The sequence below is a fragment of the Danio rerio genome, chromosome 17, assembly GCF_052040795.2.
Source record: "Danio rerio strain M-AB ecotype USA chromosome 17, GRCz13ab, whole genome shotgun sequence".
Classification (NCBI taxonomy): Eukaryota; Metazoa; Chordata; class Actinopteri; order Cypriniformes; family Danionidae; genus Danio; species Danio rerio.
In genome coordinates this window covers 255,316-278,474 of record NC_141037.1, presented here as the reverse complement: position 1 = coordinate 278,474, position 23,159 = coordinate 255,316, and the positions used below count along the sequence as shown (strand labels likewise).

At 42.5% G+C, this 23,159-nt stretch overlaps 1 protein-coding gene and 1 long non-coding RNA gene across 5 annotated transcripts in view; one reads left to right on the top strand and one right to left on the bottom strand.

Moving 5' to 3' along the window:
- Positions 1-5,924: 5,924 nt before the first annotated feature.
- Positions 5,925-23,159, bottom strand: part of ppp2r5ca (protein phosphatase 2, regulatory subunit B', gamma a) — a 40,737-nt gene continuing 23,502 nt past the window's right edge. For 2 of the 4 annotated variants that reach the window (XR_015512914.2, XR_015512915.1), the window contains 13 exons: positions 20,963-21,073; positions 19,634-19,726; positions 18,276-18,406; positions 17,602-17,661; positions 17,416-17,524; positions 17,257-17,310; positions 14,892-15,062; positions 12,456-12,583; positions 9,795-9,896; positions 8,849-8,921; positions 6,965-7,497; positions 6,627-6,798; positions 5,925-6,565 (listed from right to left, as the gene is read on the bottom strand). Coding sequence is in view for 2 of the 4 variants with exons in the window: in XM_087290031.2 (XP_087146157.1) it covers positions 7,354-7,497; positions 8,849-8,921; positions 9,795-9,896; positions 12,456-12,583; positions 14,892-15,062; positions 17,257-17,310; positions 17,416-17,524; positions 17,602-17,661; positions 18,276-18,406; positions 19,634-19,726; positions 20,963-21,073 (1,176 nt within the window). In the remaining 2 variants the exon portion in view is untranslated. Of the gene's footprint in view, positions 7,498-8,848; positions 8,922-9,794; positions 9,897-12,455; positions 12,584-14,891; positions 15,063-17,256; positions 17,311-17,415; positions 17,525-17,601; positions 17,662-18,275; positions 18,407-19,633; positions 19,727-20,962; positions 21,074-23,159 lie in introns of all 4 variants that reach the window. The other 2 variants (XM_087290031.2, XM_087290032.1) reach the window with 1 other exon arrangement.
- The window catches only part of LOC147839853 (uncharacterized), a 195,997-nt gene continuing 183,118 nt past the window's right edge, over positions 10,281-23,159 (top strand). Inside the window, exon 1 of the long non-coding RNA XR_015513011.1 lies at positions 10,281-10,551. This is a non-coding gene — a long non-coding RNA (uncharacterized LOC147839853). The remainder of the gene's footprint in view (positions 10,552-23,159) is intronic.

Below are 23,159 nucleotides of genomic sequence, written 5' to 3'. Positions count from 1 at the left end.
TTCAGCACAGTTTTGATTCAGCTCAGTGTTGATTCAGCTCACTGTTGATTCGGCTCACTGTTGATTCGGTTCACTGTTGATTCAGCTCAGTGTTGATTCAGTTCAGTGTTGATTCAGCTTAGCGTTGATTCAGCTCAGTGTTGAATCAGTTCAGTGTTGATTCAGCTTAGTGTTGATTCAGCTCAGTTTAGATTCAGTTCACTGTTGATTCAGTTCACTGTTGATTCAGTTCAGTGTTGATTCAGCACAGTTTTGATTCAGCTCAGTGTTGATTCAGCTCACTGTTGATTCAGTTCAGTGTTGATTCAGCTTAGTGTTGATTCAGCTCAGTGTTGATTCAGCTTAGTGTTGATTCAGCTCAGTGTTGATTCAGTTCAGTGTTGATTCAGCTTAGTGTTGATTCAGCTCAATGTTGAATCAGTTCAGTGTTGATTCAGCTTAGTGTTGATTCAGTTCAGTGTTGATTCAGTTCACTGTTGATTCGGCTCAGTGTTGATTCAGTTCAGTGTTGATTCAGTTCAGTGTTGATTCAGTTCACTGTTGATTCAGCTCAGTGTTGATTCAGTTCAGTGTTGATTCGGCTCAGTGTTGATTCAGTTCAGTGTTGATTCAGTTCAGTGTTGATTCGGCTAAGTGTTGATTCAGTTCAGTGTTGATTCAGCTCAGTGTTGATTCAGTTCACTGTTGATTCAGCACACTGTTGATTCAGCTCAGTGTTGATTCAGTTCAGTGTTGATTCAGTTCACTGTTGATTCAGCTCAGTGTTGATTCAGTTCAGTGTTGATTCAGTTCACTGTTGATTCTGCTGTTATTTGGCTAAGTGTTGATTTTGTTCTATTTTGAATCAGTTCAGTGTCGGTTCAGCTGAATCAGTTCAGTGTTGATTCAGTTAAAGCAGCTCTACAGAAGATTCTGTCTCCTTTCTTGGCAGTGTTACAGGTAAAACTCATTGACCTCTCGATTATTGAGCATCTTTACTGCAGTTTAGGTTTGCTGAGATCCACCAGGGGCTTTGAGTAAGACAGTAATCGCTGGTTGAACCTCAGTTGACCAAAGTGACCCAGTTTCAGCGCGTGGGAGGAAAGAGAGAAGGATGATGGGTAATAATCCATCACTTCCTGCTGCCGCTCACATTAAAGCAGGCCTGCGTCTGAAAGCAGATCAGAAAGGTCACGACCTCCTCTGCCCACACACACACACACACACACACACACACACACACACACACACACACACACACACACACACACACACAGTCTTCATTTCTGCTAATGACGGCTCTTCACACCACCAGTCATTTGACTGAAACACACACCTGAACTCAGTGTGTGTCAGTAATTATCTGTGGAAACTCTTCTGAAGGTTTATACTACATTAAATATGCTTCACTAAAGCTGTTTCAGCAGAATATTGGCAGGAGAGCAAACTATTGCAGATTTGAAGTTGATCTCTCCAAAAATGAGCTTTCAGCAGGATTTAGTTTGGCTGCAGTACCAGACATGACCACATTCACATTACATTGCTGACCATACAACAGCGCCCCCTATGTGCTGAGGATCATAACCCATATTTTCACAAACTGTAAACAATATTTCCAAAGTAGACATCAAATTCTAGACTAGTCTATGAAGATTGGTGGTATTTGATTGTAATTTAGCTTCTAATACATTATTTAAAAAATGTAGACGTGTATTTCTGTAGCAAACGAAAGATTGATGAGTGTCCCTGAGGCAAATTGATAAATAACGTGAACGGACACTAGACACTTTGAGGTTTTTAAATGAGATCTAGTTTGTCATGATTGCTGTATGGCGGCATGGTGGCTCAGTGGTTAGCACTGTGCCCTCACTGCAAGAACAGACCACACTGAGCTAAACTAAACTGAACGTAAACTCTGAACACTGAACAGACACAGTTTCCATTCACTATAATCTACTATGTGAAGCTGCTTTGACACAATGTAAATTGTAAAAGCCTACAGAAATGAAGGTGAATTGAATTAAGAGGGGGGGGGGGCATACATGCCCCATACATGAGCTCAGTTGTCCTGTTTTAACTGCTACGCCATCATCATTTGAGCATCATATTGAAGGCATAAAGACCACACAAAATCTGACGTCAACCTGCACTACTGACCTGCTTCACTGTTGTTAAATAGAGAAGACATTAAGCAGGTATCTTTAATTCTGAATCTTGAAGCTTATTCTCCAAAAACAAAATGGCCAATGAGAAGGGTTATTGTTATCTGCTGTTATCCATGAATTTTCAAATGACGAGAGGCGTTTATTATTAATCGTGCAGCTCTACATTATCATTATTGTGATGTTTTAATAGTTTATTATTTAAATGGACAAGCTAATCCAGCTAAATACAGTGCTTAAAATGTCACTACAGGGAGCATTTAAACCTCATCATTAAATACGAAATCAGAGAAAAACAACCACACCTTTCACCAGGCTGGCTACAGGCCTGAAGAAGGTCTCTGGTTTGAGTCTCGGCTGGGTCAGTTGGTGTTTCTGTGTGGAGTTTGCATGTTCTCCCTGTGTTGGCGTGGGTTTCCTCTGGTTTCCCCCACAGTCCAAACACATGCACTATAGGGGAACTGATCAACTACACTGGCCGTAGTGTAGGAGTGTGTATGGGTGTTTCCCAGTACTGGGTTACAGCTAGAAGGGCATCCGCTGTGTAAAATATATGCTGGAATAGTTGGTGGTTCATTCTGCTGTGGTGACCACTGATGAATAAAGGGACTAAGCTGAAGGGAAATGAATGATTGCTGTGTGTTGGACTGTAATGTCATGGTTTATTCATATATGAGAGTGATACGGGTGACATATGAGAGTAAATGTGTTTTAATCCGACTCTTCCTGCAGAACAGAATCAGCAGTGACGTGTGTTTTCAGCACTCTCAGACTGATAGTTTGTGGTGATCAGATCAGGATTTAATTGTAATATAGTGAAGTGAAGCGTGGGTTTAATGTGTCTGCAGTGGTGAAAGTAATCCGTCCGGCAGATGGAGATTATTATCGGATGTTTAAGGAGGTCAGGCGTGTTTCTGCTGTCAATTTCCTGCTTAGTGTCTGCATGCTGACTGACCTCTGACCTGTGGCCTGAGCACTGTCCTGTGTGTTTGCTGGAGCTCTACTGTCCTCTAGTGGCCACAACACTGAATCCTCAACGCGAGACTGAAGGAAAACGCTTTCAGTCTTGTTTGCAAATATCTGAAACCTCTAACAGGGAATCAGCAGGGTCTGAAAAAGTCTTCAGTTTCAAAAACCAAATCATTTTAAACGAGTATTAATTTTCCTATGTCCATGTAAATCTACCCAATCGGGCCAACACCCACCCAGTCACTAACAACAGATTCCAACACAAATTTTCAGAAATGTTTATTTATTACCTCTGTTTACTTATTAATATGGCTTGATTATCCTCCTTACAATAACATTTGTTTTTAATGTTTTTTAAGGTTTTAACTTGCTTTTTAAAAAGTGGTAAAGTGGAAATGAAGCACTCAGTCAAGTTTTCCCGGAAATAAACAGTAAAATAGACATTTACTGTAAAATAGCAGAGGCTGAACAACAGAAATTTAAGAAAATTTCTCAAATTTTTTATCCGTTATTTTACAGTAAATTTCAGTAATTTAATGTCCATTATTTTACTGTAAATTTCTGTAATGTAATGTCCATTATTTTACTGTAAATTTCAGTAATTTAATATCCATTATTTTACAGTAAATTTCTGTAATTTAATATCCGTTATTTTACAGTAAATTTCTGTAATTTAATATCTGTTATTTTACAGTAAATTTCTGTAATTTAATTTCCGTTATTTTACAGTAAATTTCTGTAATTTAATATCCGTTATTTTACAGTAAATTTCTGTAATTTAATGTCCGTTATTTTACAGTAAATTTCTGTAATTTAATTTCCGTTATTTTACAGTAAATTTCTGTAATGTAATGTCCGTTTTTTTTACAATAAATTTCTGTAATTTAATATCCGTTATTTTACAGTAAATTTCTGTAATTTAATATCCGTTATTTTACAGTAAATTTCTGTAATTTAATTTCCGTTATTTTACAGTAAATTTCTGTAATGTAATGTCCGTTTTTTTTACAATAAATTTCTGTAATTTAATATCCGTTATTTTACAGTAAATTTCTGTAATTTAATATCCGTTATTTTACAGTAAATTTCTGTAATTTAATATCTGTTATTTTTACCGTAAATTTCTGCAATTTAATGTTGGTTATTTTACAGTAAATTTCTGTTCAGCTGAGGGAACTGAACCAACCCCCTGACATCAGATACAGCAAAATTCCAAGATGGCGGCGCCCTAGCTTTAAAAGCGACAGTAAAACATGCTGTTTTCTGCTAAATGCTGACATTCATGCAGTTTGTTGTGCAATCCAGTGTCCAAAATAATGTAAACTTGACTGTGAGTCTGATTTCATTTATTATGGCATTAGAACATTTGACTTGATGAAACCTGTAGAAACCCTGCTCATAAATCAGCGTGTTTTCTAGACAAGAAAAACACACTGATTTGCTTTTAGACATGAGTCACATTTAAAAGAGTTTAATTAAAAGCAGCAGAATGATCTGCAGTGGGTGAGTGTAATGGGGTCGCTTTGAAATAACATTATTCTGCTTCCCCCATCGTCAGATTATTCTGCTTGTTTTAAGGAAAAACTAATTTTATTTTGACTCATTGTCTAAAAACAAAACCATATATTGTGCTTGTCTACAAAATCATGCTTGATTTATTAATTAATATGAATGTTGAGATATTTGGGCTGGAAATAAGACACAAACCCTTAGTAAGGAAGGCCTGCTGTAGATAGCATTCCTTCAGCTCCTTCTGATCCACACACACACACACACACACACACACACACACACACACACACACACACACACACACACACACACACACACACACACACAGCCACACACACACAGCTCCTCATGCTGATCTGATATTCCTGAAAACACAAAGCAAATGATTGGGTTTTCTTCTGTACATCTGCCGGTCAGATTAAAATATCCACATCATCTGTTTATTGATCTACACAGTTGACAACACCGAGAACAGACTCAGAGCACACATACAGTGATGACCAGACATCACAGACCCAGAGAAAATCACTGAATTACCTCTTCAAAAACAGAGGATGTTTCTAGCACACACTATTATTATTATTATTCTGTACATATGTTAATAGACTGTATAAATAACTAGTGTATTCCTGTAGCTAATGCACATCATCCATATATATATATGAGAGATCACCACAGCTGTAAACATCCTGTTCAGTGTCCTAAACTAATAGAGAACACTGCAGTAACGCTGAGTTTCTGTCTCCAGTCTAGTCCAGATATCTAAAAACTCCTTAATCAAGAAGCATCTTCTGGAAAAGCTGAGCAGATACTGTTGCTTTCAGAGATAATGAGTCAGAATGAAGAGAGTCTATCATGAAACAAGCAGAATAATCTGACTCTGGGGAAGCAGAATGATCATGTCAGATTACTCTGCTGGTTTTACTGAGAAACTGATTTCATTTGGACTCATTATCTCTGAACACAACACTATCTGTTTAGCTTTTCCAGAAAATGCTTCTTTAACTGAACAGTTTGTAGAAATTTGGACTAGAAACAGGTGAGGACAGCCTGTTCTGCAGTGACTGTGTGAAGGGAAACTTACCGTCATCTGAAAGCAGATCTCCAAACAATTCTCCTCTCAAATCAGCAGAACAGCAGACGATGAGCCCAGAATCACCTGAGACGAGAGTGTGTGTGTGTGTGTGTGTGTGTGTGTGCGTGCGTGCGTGTGTGTGCGTGTGCATGTGTGTGCGTGCGTGTGCGCGTGTGCGTGTGTGTGTGTGTGCGTGTGTGTGGAAAAGAGGCAGAGACCCAAACATCTTCATACATCAACATTTATATGCTCACATACTGCATTAATCATTATAGAGAAACGAGAAATAAACCGCAGCGAGAACACATACAGGAGCTGAAACTACAGTACAGAGACGACTGTAAGCATGCGACTGATTCAACACACACACACACACACACACACACACACACACACACACACACACACACACACACACACACACACACACACAGTAAAGTTTTCAAGTTTTCAGGAAGTGCTTCTTGGTATTTCAGTAAATATCAGGAAACATCCAGACGGAGATGAACAATCGAAGCGTCAGCGTTTGAGTCGACTCATGCGAACGAACCGAATCTCCAGAGAGTCAAGTGTGCGATGCTGAATCAGTGAATCAGTGAATCATCGCTGGTCCCGCTGCTGAAGGCACAGAGATCGTTCTGGAAAAGACGGACGTGTTTCCTGCTCAGCAGCGAGTCCGAGATCCAGCAGAACCAGCGGCTCCGGTCAGAAGTGCTGATCTGGGAACGGTGGAGACGACACACACACACACACACACACACACACACACACACACACTCACACACACACACACTCACACTCATGGACACACACACACATACACACTCACACACATACACACTCACACTCATATAAACACACACACACACTCATATACACACTCACACTCATATAAACACACACACACACACACACACACACACACACACACACACACACCAAGCCAAGAGCTCCGCTGGCCTGTCAGGAGTTCATTATGGCACAGGAGTGACCGTCGTAACACACGAGTGTTAAAACAAAGAGTGACCGTCTGTGTGTCCGTTTGTGAAACTGCACATCAGTGAAGCAGAAAACACACACACACACACACACACACACACACTGCTGTTAACAGGAAGCTAATAAATGTGACAGTATTGGCACTGGCAGCCGTCCCTGAACCTCAACCAAACGTCAAAGTGAAGAAAGCTTCTGCTCTTCCACACACACACACACACACACACACACACACACACACACACACACACACACACACACACACACACACACACACACACACACACACTGCTGTTAACAGGAAGCTAATAAATGTGACAGTATTGGCACTGGCAGCCGTCCCTGAACCTCAAACGAACGTCAAAGTGAAGAAAGCTTCTGCTCTTCCACACACACACACACACACGCACATGCGCGTACACACATGCACAAATACACACTCACACACTCCGTTCTAAGCCTCCATCTCACACACACACAAACACAGACTGTTCTGAGTCTCCAACACATTCACACACACACACACACACACACACACACACACACACGCGGAGCGGGAAGAGCAGAGCGGGACGGACCCATATGTAGAGGACAGTGTAGGTGTGCTCCTCCAGTGGAACCCCTGAGAGTGCAGTGTGTTACAGCGCAGCGCAGCGCCAGCTAGTGGCCGTGTGTGTGTGTGTGGTTGCTCAGCTGCTCTTCTGCTCGCCGCTGCGTCTCCAAGGCTTTAGTGGTGAAGGAGTCGGGCGGGAGATCAGATTTACGCCTGACGAGCGGACGCTCCTTCCTCTGCTCCCGGGACACCTGCACACACACACACACGCGCACACACACACACACACACACACACACACACACACACACACAGCATTAATGGAGCATCACAGAAGTGTTTCTCTGAGCACAGCACACGTCTCCACTGTGTGATGCTCCATCCCAGATGCCTCCGAGCCTAGAGAAGTGCTTCTGGACACTGTTAACATAGGGCTTCCTCTTGGCACAGTGCAGTGTTGGCTGGTGTTTGTGGATGTGACTCTGTATTGTGCTGCTTGTCGAAGGTTTGCCGCAGTAGTGCTGAGCCCATGTGCTGATCTGCTTATAGATGACTGAGGACTCTTGATGCAGCGCCCCCTGAGGGGTCGGAGGTCACGCTTGTTCAGCTCAGGCTTGCGCTTCTGTCCTTTACGCACTGAAACTCCTCCAGATTCCTTCAGTCTTTAATGCTGTTCTGCACTGTTGAAGGTGAAATATCCACATGTCTACTCTCTTCCTCTGAGGATCATTGTGTTCACACACTTCACTCATTTCCTCTTCTATCTGTGCTCAAACTGGCGATCCTCGACCCATCTCTGCTCCTAAAGCACTAGAGCTTTCCTGATGAGCAGATTCACCAACTGTTCACCAAGCTTGAGCTTTGTAACACAGCGAACTGCGTAGTCCCTCCAGCGGGTCCTGGGTCTTCCCCGAGGCCTCCTCCCGGTGGGACAAGCCTGGAACACCTCCCTAGGTAGGCGTCCTGGAGTCATCCGAAACAGATGCCCGAGCCCCCTCAGCTGACTACGCTCGATGTGGAGGAGCAGCGGCTCTACTCTGAGCTCCTCCCGGGTGTCTGAGCTCCTCACCCTGTCTATAAAGGTGCGCCCTGCCATCCTGCGCTTGTATCTGAGACCTTGTCCTTTCAGTCAGACCCAGAATCGGAACGTAGATTGACCGGTAAATGGAGAGCTTTGCCTTTCCGCTCAGCTCCTTCTTTACCACAACGGACCGATACATGGACTGAATTACTGCTGCACCAATCCACCTGTCAATCTCACGCTCCATCCTTCCCTCACTCATGAACAAAACTCTGACTCTACTGGAACTCCTCCACCTGGGGTAAGGACGACCTGTAGATGGCAAACCAGCTTTTTCCAGTGGAGCACCGTGGCCTCAGACTTGTAGGTCCTCTCTAGTCCAATATGAATCAAGTGGTGGACAATCAGAGAGTAATGATCAATAATCAATAACAGCAGCAGCAGAAGAAACCTGGAGAATAACACTCGCTGAATATAACGCTCACACAGACGGCACGGTCGAGCTGCAGACACTAGCGCAGGTGTGTGTGTGTGTGTGTGTGCTGGAACACTATGGCGCATTATGGGATGGAGGAGCTCACCTGCGGGTTTGACTGCGCCAGACTCTCAATCTTCATCCAGGCCTCCTCTCGCTCCTTCAGCTTGGCCTTCTCTCTGCAAGCAGAAGAGTGTGTGATCATGAGGAAGTGTGTGTGTGTGTGTGTGTGTGTGTGTGTGTGTGTGTGTGTGTGTGTGTGAGGAAGTGTGTGTGATCATGAGGAAGTGTGTGTGTGTGTGTGTGTGTGTGTGTGTGTGTGTGTGTGTGTGAGGAAGTGTGTGTGATCATGAGGAAGTGTGTGTGTGTGTGTGTGTGTGTGTGTGAGGAAGTGTGTGTGTGTGTGTGTGTGTGTGTGTGTGTGTGTGAGGAAGTGTGTGTGATCATGAGGAAGTGTGTGTGTGTGTGTGTGTGTGTGTGTGTGTGTGTGTGTGTGTGTGTGTGTGTGAGGAAGTGTGTGTGATCATGAGGAAGTGTGTGTGTGTGTGTGTGTGTGTGTGTGTATGTGTGTGTGTGTGTGATCATGAGGAAGTGTGTGTGTGTGTGTGTGTGTGTGTGTGTGTGTGTGTGTGTGTGTGATCATGAGGAAGTGTGTGTGTGTGTGTGTGTGTGTGTGTGTGTGTGTGTGTGTGTGTGTGAGGAAGTGTGTGTGATCATGAGGAAGTGTGTGTGTAAGGAAGTGTGTGTGATCATGAGGAAGTGTGTGTGTGTGTGTGTGTGTGTGTGTGTGTGTGTGTGTGTGTGTGTGTGTGTGTGTGTGTGAGGAAGTGTGTGTGATCATGAGGAAGTGTGTGTGTGTGTGTGTGTGTGTGTGTGTGTGTGTGTGTGTGTGTGTGTGAGGAAGTGTGTGTGATCATGAGGAAGTGTGTGTGTGTGTGTGTGTGTGTGTGTGTGTGTGTGTGTGTGAGGAAGTGTGTGTGATCATGAGGAAGTGTGTGTGTGTGTGTGTGTGTGAGGAAGTGTGTGTGTGTGTGTGTGTGTGTGTGTTTCACCTGTTCTTCTCGGCTCTGAACTGCTGTGTGCAGTCGTCGAACAGCTTCTGGTTCATCTCCATGAAGAGCTTCAGAGCGTTGTAGATCAGGCCGTGGATCGTCCTGCAGGAGATCAGAAACACAGGCAGGTTACCACAAGCAGGAGCAATGTTCAGTCCCAGACACATCTCGCTACTCCTGTCCCTCCACAGTGTTTATTCATCTACCTGCAGCAGTAAACAGTGACGTGACGTAACGGCAGACCTGTGTGCTTTACAGATTGAAGTTTTCATTCCAAATTCAGGGTCTGATTCCTCATGATGATTCTTTTGAGTCAATCCTAAACGATTCCTTCCTGCTGTTGAATGAAACCAGTGTGCATGATGCTCAATCTGGACACATCTCTCTCTGGATAAAGCCTCCATGGTGAACTGCGCTTGTTAAATTACACTGAACTATAACAACATTTACTGTCGTCATCTGACCCTCAGTCTTGACTCAGTGAGTCAGGCCCGGCGCCAGGAAGTCAAAACTGAGGGGGCACTTTAAATCCATAGGGGGGCACTAGACCTGGTGACTGATTTTGGTCTCTTGTTTCTTTCATTTAAGCTATTTATTCGCATTTATTATTACTTTGCATTACTGCCTAAGTTACTGAACTAGGGTAGTAATATAGGCTACAATTTAATAGTAATAACAATACGCAGTTTCGCTATTACGAATTTTATTAACGATAGTAATGCATACCGCTTATTAATGCAGACGGATCATGGCTTCAGTGCCAAACGAGTGCTTTAAATCATATGTTATTCTCCTTATTTCCAATTTATTTAAAATAACAGGCATATGAATGTTTAAAGTTTTAGGTAAAGACATCAAATTATGCCCACACATGCAAGCTGACCCACGATCAGACTATTCATTTAACCGGTAAATAAATATAGTGAAATCAGCTTAACCGAGTCATCCCGCTTCACGTATTATCCAACCAACATCAGTGTCAGGGAAAAGCTAAATGTTACAATCTAATGTCATTTAAAACAATTACTGAGTTACATTTTAAAGCATTAGTGTAGCCAGAAAAATACCTAAAAAAGATACCAAAATTCACATGTTATTACCGTGAAAATTGGTTAAATTTTGGCACGGATAACACTCAATATGCTATATAACTTTTTTGTCATCATTTTAATGTAAAAACTAAGATTTATCTTAGGCTATCATAAGTGTATTTTTTCGAGATATTGTAAACCATCATAAACATTAGGTTACTAGGCCTACCCGTCATTTTATTTATTAATTATTTTATTTATTAAGCCTTTTTTTAATAGCTTGTTTTCAGGTTATTTTCATTTTAGGGCCATGAGCTACAAGTCAAAACAAACTCGATATGTTGTATTTTAGCTCTTAAAACAGATCTACAATATATTTTATGTTGTTTAATTTTGCATGAGCAAAAAGCTGTATAGCCTAAATGACATTTTTAAAAGATTATCATTCTGGCTACCTGCAGCATGTGAGAGGTTTCTCGGTTGATCCGCGATAAATCCACTTAAGCACTATACCTATTCCATTTATAACACTGCAAACTTGACTTAATAAACGCAAAAGGCATTTATTATGTGTTATACCTTGACTGCTGCTGCATAATAGGATGTTTCTCTACACAACTGTAAAAGTGCGCTTTTTAGCAAAATGAAAGCAAACATTAAGGGTTCTGCGTTTTGTCAATTTTAGTTTAATTGTAATAATATTAATAATAATATTAATAAATAAAATTAAAATATTATTTATAGTGTAGCCTACTGTGGGACTGTGCAGTAAACTATTTATTTTTATTAAAACATTTTTATTAGGTTACATCTTCCCAAATAACTAATAAATGACTGGCAGTTGCTCTGCTAAAATTAATTTAACAGCAAATTTCTTATGTGTTTTTTCCTTTTAGAGCTCAAGAGAGTTGTGTTTAAATAATTAGTTAACCAAAGCATGTAATGAATTAAGCTGCTCCTATCATGTCACCCACTTTTCTCCCTTGTGAGTTGAGTGCGCCTCCATCGCCGTGTGCGCGTTTTAAAGGCTATTTACGGGCGCACCTGACCTGACGCGGGACCGGATCTCTGAACTATAGGACTAGCTTTAATATCACTATTTTCATAATTCAATTGCTATGTCATATATTTTAAAATATTTAAATGTGTGTTCTTAAGGTTGGAACGACGAGGGTGTTAATAATTAATGACAGAAAGGATTTTCAGTTTGAGTGAACAATCCTTAATAAAAACTGGGGGGGCACAAACTCTTTCTGAGGGGGCAATGCCCCCCTTTGTCCCCCCGTAGCGCCGGGCCTGCAGTGAGTTGTTCGCTTCTCTACAGAGAGGATTAAGTAAAGCCTAAAGTTTGGTCCAACTGTTAAACTAATGTACAGTGTATCTCTGCTGTACTGTAGTAGCAGTCGTCTCTGTGCTCTTATGAATCGTTTGGTGTGTTTGGATCATTTTGAAGCTTTGAAACGGCACTGAACCACATTTATTCGTGTTCGTATCTTAACCATTTCCAAGCATTCTGAGGTATTTAGATTAATTTACTACACCTGAGTAATGAAAACCTATCACTGATTACCTGTCAGAGCATGTGTTTAGCCGTCTGCAGTGAACTCTACAGTAAAGTAAGGAGTCTCACTTGTTCCAGTGGCTCTTGGAGTTCCTGTAGAGCGCGGGGAACATGATGGGTAGGATCTTGGCTGCGTTATCACTGATGAGACTCATGATGTACTCGTTATTCCAGTAATACAGCGCTCGCTCAGCCACCTGCACACACACACACACACACACACACACACACACACACACACACACACACACACACACAATTTAAAGGGTCACGAAACACCAGAACACATGTGTTGAGCTGTTGACAGTGGTATATGTGTGTCCCACACTGCTATAAACACTATTAGGACTGAAAGCAAATTCAGTCAAAATCTGTATTTTCAGTGAGAGCTGCTAGGGAATGGAACTCCATCCCACCAACAATTAGAAGATCATGCACTTTTCGTTCTTCTCAGTCTCATGTTAGAAATTGGTTATTGACAAATCAGCATTGTCAGCATTAGTACTGTATTCTAGACACATTTGTACTGTTGTCTTTGGCTTTTTGTCCTCTGCTCCCATCAGTCTGTTCTTTTTTTTTTCTTTTTTTCTTTTCTTTACTTTTTTAACTGTATTTCTTATGAAAGTGTATTTAATGTTTAATGTTGTGCTTCTATTTTAGGTGTGACTTTTTAACATTCTGTAAAGGGTCTACGGATGAAAAATAGCCATTCTTGGCTAATTCTGGCACATTTTACAGTAATGTTTATTAATGTGCATTGACCCTGTAAACAAATAAACTAAAAAAAAAAATAAAAAAAAACTATATTTCACTAAAAAGTGTAAATTGGTTGTTTTTGCGTTATTTCCAGCAAATTCGTTCTTCCGGTTTGAAACGAATTGTTGAAGCTGCGTCACAGTCATGAGATAATAGCGTGTATTCCAGCGTGCAGACTGGACGTCTGTGCCAGAGTGTGTCTTATTACGTCTTACAGTGTGATGCATTAATGCATGAGTAAGGCTTGGTTCAAACCAATCAGCGCGCTCTATTGTGCAACTTCATTAATATTCATTAGTCACAGTGTTTAGACGACAGAGACGCCACGTTGTGTTGGCAAAACAAGCGTGAAGTGTTGCTTTTATAGTTTGCTGCCGTTAAGTTTCGTTTTCATTTTCTCTCTGTGAGAGCTCATCTGGATCACGTGTGGATTAACAGTGTACGCGACGCTCCACAACAATAACTTACGTGTCTAAGGAGGATTATTGTTTACCTGAGAGCTGTTCTCATCTGCAAACGCTGAGATCCGGATTTGCTGCTCGTCTCCTCTTAATAAAGACGCGGCTCTAGTTGCTGGTGATTGTCCTGTCTCTACAGATTTGGTAAGTGAGCGACCAGTGCTCTTTGTTTATTCAGTTTGTTCGTATCGAACTAAATTATCTATTGCACCGAGTGTAAACATGTTAGCACCACAACCAAACTTTAACCTCGTGTAGGGTTTTTACCGCATTTTGTGACCGGAATAACACACGCGGCTTTCTGACGCTACCTGCCGTGTGCATCTAAGTTTCCGGGAAATGCTGAGGGTTTTTTCTCTCATTCGCCGTGCGGTATCAAACATTGCATGAAAAATACACGCTTGGAGCAGCTCCTCCAATCAAATATCTCGTTTGTGGCGAGGGACATGAATGAACTCCCTGAATGAAAGAGCCAAACTGCAGTTAAAGTCCAGCATTTAATAATTTGGCAAATAATTCGACTACAGATGTCCATGTAGGTTAAACACCATCACTTTCTCCCGTGTGTGTGTGTGTGTGTGTGTGTGTATTTTGACTCTGAAACTCGCGCGTGCCCAAATAGACACTCCCACACCCTCCCACTTTAGTTCCTCCGTCACTCCCCCCTAAACAGAGCTGGACACGCCCACTTTTCTGACTTTTTCCAAAGTAGAGGTGTGAAAACATCCTGCTGAAACGAGGGGCTTTCATGGCCCTTTAATGAATTTTGTGGATATTCCACAGGTTTCCATTGTTTTTTTACTGTACAGATTGTATTTTCTATACATTTTCTATATCCTTAATCCAGCCTTCACAGCAAACTGCAGTCTATAAATTTCATTCTGGGTGCTTTCATGAGCCTTTCAAGAGTTCACACTTAGATACTGTTTGACAAATGATAGCAGGTTTGGCATGCTGTCCCAGGAGAGAACCCTGAGCTCTGAGATAATTGAGCCCAGGGCTCCCGCCTGGTGGATCGAGCATGTAAGGGGAATACGAGATCAGGTGGTTCTCGAGAGCTCCCCGTGGTAAAGGAAGAAAGGGGGAGAAGGGGTGGATGGGGGGTTTCTCTGGAAAACAAAGATAAGGGAGGAGTTTTAGCTAGGCTACTTAGAGTGAGTTTGGATTAATCTGATTGGCTAACTCATGATTGTAGATAAGAGACCAGCTGCGGTCAATCATATCACATGCTCCTTAAAAACACACACACATGAACACACAGACACACGCACACACACACACACACACTGACCTGGAAGTGCGGGCTGGACACACACTTGGCCAGCTGTCTGAAGAGCGGCTCCATCACCTTGACGAACTCTGAGGGCTCGATGACGTCCAGGATCTCCTCCAGCTCGTTCAGGAACATCACCTCCTTCGGGCTGTGTGTCTTCGGCCAGTACTTGAGGAGCGCCATCACCACCTGCACAGAGAGAGAGAGATAGAGGAGTTCCTAATCCACTGATCAATACACTAATCAATTAATCAATCAAGGAGCAGATCAGCCAGACATGAACACTCTGTCTTTGACCTTTCCCCATCACTGAGGAGACTACACTGCAATGGACGCTGTTCTTACTTTCATTTGTTGTCTTGTTTCTAGTCTAAATGTCTACAAATGAGTGAATCCAGAAGCATTTTCTAGGCATTACTTTCCTTAACCCCAGGTCAGATTATTCTGCTTGTTTTACTGAACAACTCTTCATCATTTCAGAAAACAACACTGTATTGTGTGCTTGTCTAGAAAATGCTTCTTGATTTCAGATATTTGGACTAGAAACTGTAAGAAAAGCATGCTTTGAGAAAACTCTTTCCCGCCATTGATGAGTTTTTACAGCAATCCGTGTTTTATGTGTGTTACGGTAGAGGAAGCTCTAACGCATGTCCTGAGTGAGGACGTCTGTGTCTCCTGGGAGTGAAATATAAGACGATCAGAGAAAGTAATGGCTCGTTTCCACTGACTGGTACAGTACAGTGCGGTGCGGGTCGGTACTGGTCACCTTTATCAGGCTTGCGTTTCTACTAGCAAGGGTAGCCTTTTGGTAAGCGTGGTGTATGACAAAGTTTCAGTAGACGTCATTTTCGCTCGAGAAAATGTCTACAATAAGGCTGCACAGGTCGCTCACATATCATATGAAAAGCACTTTACGCTTTACACACATAAACACTTCTGTATAAATGTTTATTACTGACTTTTCTATGAACAGGAGTTGATTATAACTGCAGATCAATGACAGTGCGAAATAGCCTACTGTAACGTCTGTAATTATATTAAATAAATAAATAAATAAACATATATGAACACATACCGCCCCTTACAGTCCCCGATATATTATTAATTACAGAAACACTACACACAGCAGACATTTAGTACTTAATTAGGTTCAAAACAACACAAAGTAAAGCCTACAGTCAGAGCAGACCTCTCATCTGTGTGTGTAATGTTCAGCAGCACATGCAGCCTCTGTTAGAGTCACTCCATCATTCCCAGTTCATATTAGTCCAAAAGGTGAAGATAAAAATGAATGCCAGGCAGTTTGTTCCTGTTTGCTGGAGAAATAACGTGCTGCTTGGCTTCCCTTTTTTTCCGTGCTCTACTCTCACGTTTCAGATATAGACGCCCGGCGAGTGCAAGCAGGAAAGCAAAACCGCTCACGCTTCAGACTGGCTCGTAAAAAACCTTTAGGCACAGAGTAGATTCTGCTCTACTCTATGGCTTTATGGCTGTTCATCAAGACAACGACAAGGTTTGTTTGAGCCCGGATCGACCATGACTTGTTACTATATATATATAATTCCGCTGTAATCTCTCGCTGTGTATTTCAAACATGGCGGGTCCTTTGTTTACATTCTGGCTTGTTGTAAACCAATCAGTGTTCAGCTGCGCGTCTAGCTCCGCCTTTTGGTACCCTTTCTTGTGTTTAGGACTCTTTTGAAAGGGTGCCGAAAATGTGGTATGGTACGGTTTGGTTCGGTTCGCCTTGCCTTTAGACAGTGGAAACGGCCATAAAAGCATACCAAACTGAACCGTACCGTACCACTCAGTGGAAACGGGCCATAAGATTGTGGGTAAAAATGAGTTTTACAACCCTCCTTTGGTTTACTCATGTCTTTATCACGGCTCGCCACAGCAAAATCACCCACTCACCTATCTGCACTAGCTTACACACACACACACACACACACACACACACACACACACACACACAGCTGTGGCGGTTCCTTTGTCCATTCTCCTGCTTCTGCAAGTGACGTATCTCTGTAAACCAATAGTGTTCAGCTGCACGTCTAGCTCTGCTTTAGGGTACCCTTTGGGCCTGTTGGTACCCTTTGCAATAAGTGACTAAAAGTGGTATGGTACAGTTCGGTTTTAGGTACCTTTTGACAGTAGACACAGCCATAAAAGCGTATGGAACCGAACCTTCATTACATCATCAGTTCCCCTATAGCGCAGGTGTTTGGACTGATCTTAAGTCCATTGGTGTTTAGTTTGATTATGACTCTAGTCAGATTACTGTCCTCCACATGGTGGACTCTTAATCAGAGAGTCGTCTTAATCATATTGAAATCACAGTATTGGTGTCCATGTAGGCGTGATGTTGAGTGTGCAGTCTTACCGGTTCGGTCAGTGTGCTGTCCTTCTCCAGGAACTGAACCACACAGTACGCCAGCTAGAGGCAGAAGACACTGCATTACCAACACTGCACTCATGCTGATCTCCATGTTGCTGCTGTTAGCATACGCTGGTGCGCTAACGGGCCTGGGTAATGGCTCACCTGCGGATGGTAGACGCTCAGAGACTTCACCTTATGCAGCGGCAGCAGCACCTTCAGCAGGAAGATCTTGTGCTCTTCTTTCAGCGGTAAAGCGAAGCCGTTGATGATGCTGTCAGACACAACCAATCAGATATCAGAGGATTTCCCAGCATGCACAGGGACAGACGTCACAAGCTTGTGTTTTACCTTCCCAGCACCTCCAGGAGTTCAGCTATTCCGTTGTGATGCTCGGTCTCATAAATGAACCTGCAGGCGAACACAAAACACTGAGGGTCAACACACACCCACAGCCAAACGCTCACATTACACACTGCCGACCAAACCTCCATGCCATACCAATGCGCTGTGCAGTTTTGGATGTGTATAAGCATTTTGAGAAGGCCCATATGATACTTTTAAATATATATATAGTCAGAAATATAACTCAAATAAGACGGTATGTTTTGCTTGTCTCTAAGATGCTCTTGATTTTAGGAATTTTTACATATTTGGGCTAGAAACAGGACACAAACTCACAGTAAGAATGTGTATGAACACATTACACCACCGCCTCTCAATGTAATGATCAGAAATGACTAACAATGGGGACACTTCACAGCAAGAAGGTCTCTGGTTTGAGTCTCGGCTGGGTCAGTTGGTGTTTCTGTGTGGAGTTTGCATGTTCTCCCCGTGTTGGCGTGGGTTTCCTCCGGTTGCTCCGGTTTCCCCCACAGTCCAAACACATGCGCTATAGGGGAATTGGGTAACTAAATTGGCCATATTGTGTGAATAAGTGTGTGTGGGTGTTTCCCAGTACTGCAATGCGGCTGGAAATGCATCTGAATATGAATGAATGAATGAATGATGATTGCAGTGCTGACCTGTAAAAGATGTTGTTAATCTGTTTCCTAATGTAAGCTCGGAGCCCCAGAAACTTTCCGTATATTCGGTGCAGGGTGGTCTTCAGGAAGTCTCTCTCACGCGGATCTTCACTGTCGAACAGATCCAGCAGCTGAAATGAACAGCACTGTTGCATTATGGGTGTGATTTTTACAGTTTTATTTAGCTTGTTTTGTTAGTTTTTGTTTTGTTTCAGTGTGAGTTTGACACCCTGTGGTTGATCTAGGTATTGCACACCTGGATTAAAACAAAAGCAAGTGCAGGTTTCCAGACTGAGGACAGGAGCGAGTGATTTAAACCGTGTTCTATATAATAGCAACGGCATGCGATAGAAGGAATATTCTCCATATTAAAGGAGTTTCAGTCCTAACCAACAGCTGAAATAAATATATTAGAAAAGGCTTTTATTTCTCACAGCTGAACAACAGAAAACTGACCGTGATCAGCTCAGATACAGCTCTTGTGCTTTAGTGTTAAATGCTGATAATACAGGACATGTATTGCCACACTACTGACAGCAGCAGCAGAGAGTTCAGCTCAGATCTGGAGAATACAATAAAGCGTCTGAAACTGAACTTCAGAACTGAGACTCAGTGCAAACCAACACATATCAGTGATTCAGCATCTACATTAATCATGTTGAAGAGCTTTAACATGTGTTCATCAGATTATAAAGCTCAGTGTTGTGCTGGAGTGCAGTAAGTGTGCTATCCTGCGCTGCTGAATGGCTGTGTTTACATTTCTGTCCTGTTTCCTTAATGCTCATCACTGTGTGTCTCGTCATGTAGCGTGTTGTTAGGACACGGGTTACAGTGTGACCTGCTCACGGATGTTTACACTCCTAATATTTCTAGAGCCTTCCTGACTGGATGAATGAAATATGCTGTTTTCCACCATCTGGCAACCCGTTGTGCTTAAATATGATTGGCTAAACTGGCATTGGGCGTGTTAAAGGGACCAAAACAAAGACAGCCGTTACAGCACGTAACTGTTCACAGCAGAACATCTGACTTCAGCATTGTGTTTCAGATAAACAGGAGTGTTCACTGAGCATGATTCTGAGTATCTGCACACACATGATGCTGTTTATATGATGCAGAAGAGTCAAGCACTGACATACAGCAGCTTTAACGACAAACTCACTCATTTTGACTCATTATTTTTGAAACCGAGACTATATTTTGTGTTTGTCCAGAAAATGATTTAAGTGTTTTTAGATATCCAGAAACAAGACAAACAAAATGTACGTCAGAAAAGCACTTTTTCCAGTTCTACTGCACACTGTTGGACTCAACTTCACTGACAACTATAAAGAGCTTAAAATAAAGCCGGGAATCACCTGCATCACAAATTTCTGGTCGATGTACTTCTTGGCAACATTTGGCTGAAAATCAGGCGACTCTAGAAAGCGCAGGAAGAACTCGTACACCAGCTGTAGGAGGCAGAGAGAGACAGAAATGAGCAACACAGCTACACTACGGTACAGTATATCTGCAACAACATCACAGCATGTTTAATTCAGTGATAAAAATCTAATTTTCATATGAGATATACCGTAGACTGTAGCCAATGCTAAACCAGTGTGACTTTATTGATTTATTTATTATTAACATCATTATTAAAAATGTCTCCTAATATTCTTTATACAAACCCAAAAAGTAGCACTCTCAAATTTCATTGCTTATCTAAAATACAATGACAATAAACGAGTCCAAACCGCATTTATGACATGCAGATAATTTGATTTATATTTCTCTAATATCACGCTGAAATCTCACTGGTCTCAATCATACGGCTGAAGACAAAATTATTCGTGCTCCAGTCAGATTTTGAAGAGTCCCTATTATGAGAGCGCAGAGTGTATGTGTGAGCCATGAACTGGTGGTGTGTGAGGCCAATGCAGGAGTGCATTAAAGCAATGCAGTTAAACAAAAGCATATTACTCTATTCTTAACCATACGCCCAAAGATTATTCTGCTTGTTTTTAGGAAATACTCTCATCATTTTGACTTATTATTTCTGAAAACAAGACAACATTTCTATGTTTTTTTTAGATATCTGGACTAGAAACAAGACAGAAGCTGCATACATGTGCACTATTCTATGACATTTTGCAGTATAGATAGTGTAAGCAGTGCGTTCATACAGAAAACTAAAAATAATGAGTGCACTTTAATTACATGGATGATGTACCGCTAAAACGAAGTGTGTAATGATGGACACGTCATGCACTTTTGCTCACGTAGCGGAAGGGGCGGAGCATTCGGCCGCACATGTTGGATAACTTTATTTATTTTGGATGGTGAAAGCAAAATCCTCCTGTAAGAGTGATTATAGCGCCTCCTGATGGTGAATGCAGTAATACTCAGGGCAGGTGTTATTTAATAGCTTGGTCATTTAGTTCACTGATTTGGCAACCGTCAAACATCATCAGGGAAACGGGGGGAATTTCCGCTTAGTAAAAACATCAGTGCTCCATTTGGGACAACACTACATACATGTACTGTGCTGTTGAGTGTGTAAGTGCATAAGGACATAGTGCATGAGTGCATAGTGTGCCATTTGAGACGCAGCTAAAAACTGTAGGAACAGTGGTTTTTGCAGTGTTCAGTGCCAGCTGTGTTCTGATTGGCTGATTGGACACACAGGTGTAATCGCTCCAGCGCACCTGTAGATGTGGCCACGCTGCTTCCAGAGTGGGTTCATCCTCCTCCGGGTCAAACTCTGCTCCGGTCGGGTTGGAGGAAGGCGGAAGAGTCCTGAACATGTTCACTGCAAACTACAACACACACACACACACACACACACAGCTTTAGCAACAGCTTTCTGTCACACTATCACAGCTCTACAGGACTGAGAGGAACACACACACACGCTGAATGAACACACACAGAATAAACACACACACACACACACACTCCGTCTTGTGTGAATCTCTGTTCTGCAGGCTGCTGGTGTTTCTCTCACACAATAACGGATGCCAGAGCAGAGATGCCAGACTAGGCCCGCTCACACCCAGCAGGATTACTATATAACAACAGTAAAGATAGAGGAATGATGGAGAACAGCACAGCTACAGCACACACACACACACACACACACACACACTGAGGAGCAATATCCACACTTTCAGCAGGAGTGTCGCAGCTGATAACAGAGAAAACCCTGACAGCCAATCAGAATCCAGTGAACATTAGAGCTCCAGACAGCACTGTGGAGAAGCACACTGATGATGATGATGATGATGATGATGATCAGCCCTGGTTTACAGGAGCATTGCAGATCAGGACTCTCCTGGAGACTATGGCTTATTCTGTGTGTACACCAGGATCCAGAGTTCTGCATGTGATCGAGTGAACAGCTATTATTTGATGTAACTGGTGAAATTACTATTCACATGTCATTTGTGGTTTGAATGCGGGTCGGTAATAAACTGGCGAAGTGGAATGTGGGTCGAGTAGTCATTCAGTGTGCAGCATTGTAGGCAATCGTGCGGGAAGTGATGGACAGCGAGCACTGGACTCTGTGCTCTTATCTAATGACTATGACTAAAACTTCTTAATGAATAATGATTAAAGAGACATGACCTTTATGCTCTGTGTTTAAACACTGAAAGAGTTCTGCTGACCATACCAACTCACTTAACTCTGAATAAACATCAACAAAGAGCCCTGACCACACACTGAGCACATCTGTAGAGACAGAACAATCAACACCAACTGGAGCCATCGCGTCTTTATTAAGAGGAGACGAGCGGCAGATGCAGATGAGGAAAGCTGTCGGGTGATAACGCTCCTCACAGACGTGTTTCTGTGGCGTGTTAGCAGAGCGCTGTAGTCCACACGTGAGTCCAGCTGCGCTCTCATAGCGGGAAATGAAACTAAACCTTCATCACAGCACATTTATCAACACAACACTGACGACCCGTGTCTCTCAACGATTCTTCTGCTTCTGCTTGTTTTGGCAACACACCGCGGCGTCTGAACACTGTAACAGGTGAACACAGTCTTCACAGCTCTGTCATGCATATTCATGAAGCTGCACCTCACTCACAATAGAGCGCGCTGATTGGTTCACACCAAGTCTTTCTCATCAGTTAATGCTGAACGCTCAGAGACGTCACGTTGTACTCGCCGGTACACACATCCAGTCTCCACGCTGGAGTTTACACAAGGATCTAATCGCCGTGACGCAGCTTCAACATTTATTCTCAAACTGGAAGAACGATGCCCTGGCGTCAACGCTGTCTGTCTTCAGCTCCGGTGGTGAGAGCGTCAAAATTCACTACATTAATCTCGTATTTAAAGGGGCCGCTGCCGCATATCAGATCAGCTACATTCCCACACAAAACATGCTCTCTAGCGGGAAAATGGTGCGCACTTATAATCAGATTCATTTAACAATGGAAGATCACGTTGCGTGTGCTGTTCATTACCCAGTGTGTCCATATGTCTGAAATATGCTGAAGCAGCAGTACTGTTTTGTATTGAGATGCACGCTTTTTTAAAGAAAATATATATATCCACAACACTAATGCACATCAGTACCTCGCCAGTAACTTGTTTAATGTATGTCCCTGCAAGAAAACACCGTAAATAGTTGGAAATCCGGTGACAATAATCAAACCCTTGTGAACAACTGCGGTCAGAAGGACTGTGTTCTCTGGACTCCTCTTGAGCGGTGGACTTCTACATTCTGACTGGTATGGAATGATAGTAGTGCTGCTGTCGGGTGACGGGTCGGGTGTTCATTTAATTATTGTGGTTACAGGTTGACCAAAAAGGACCCGTGCAGGATCAATTTATTAGTGTCCGCACACAGATGACCGCTAATGGTCAGTGTGTGTGTGTGTGTGTGTGGATTCT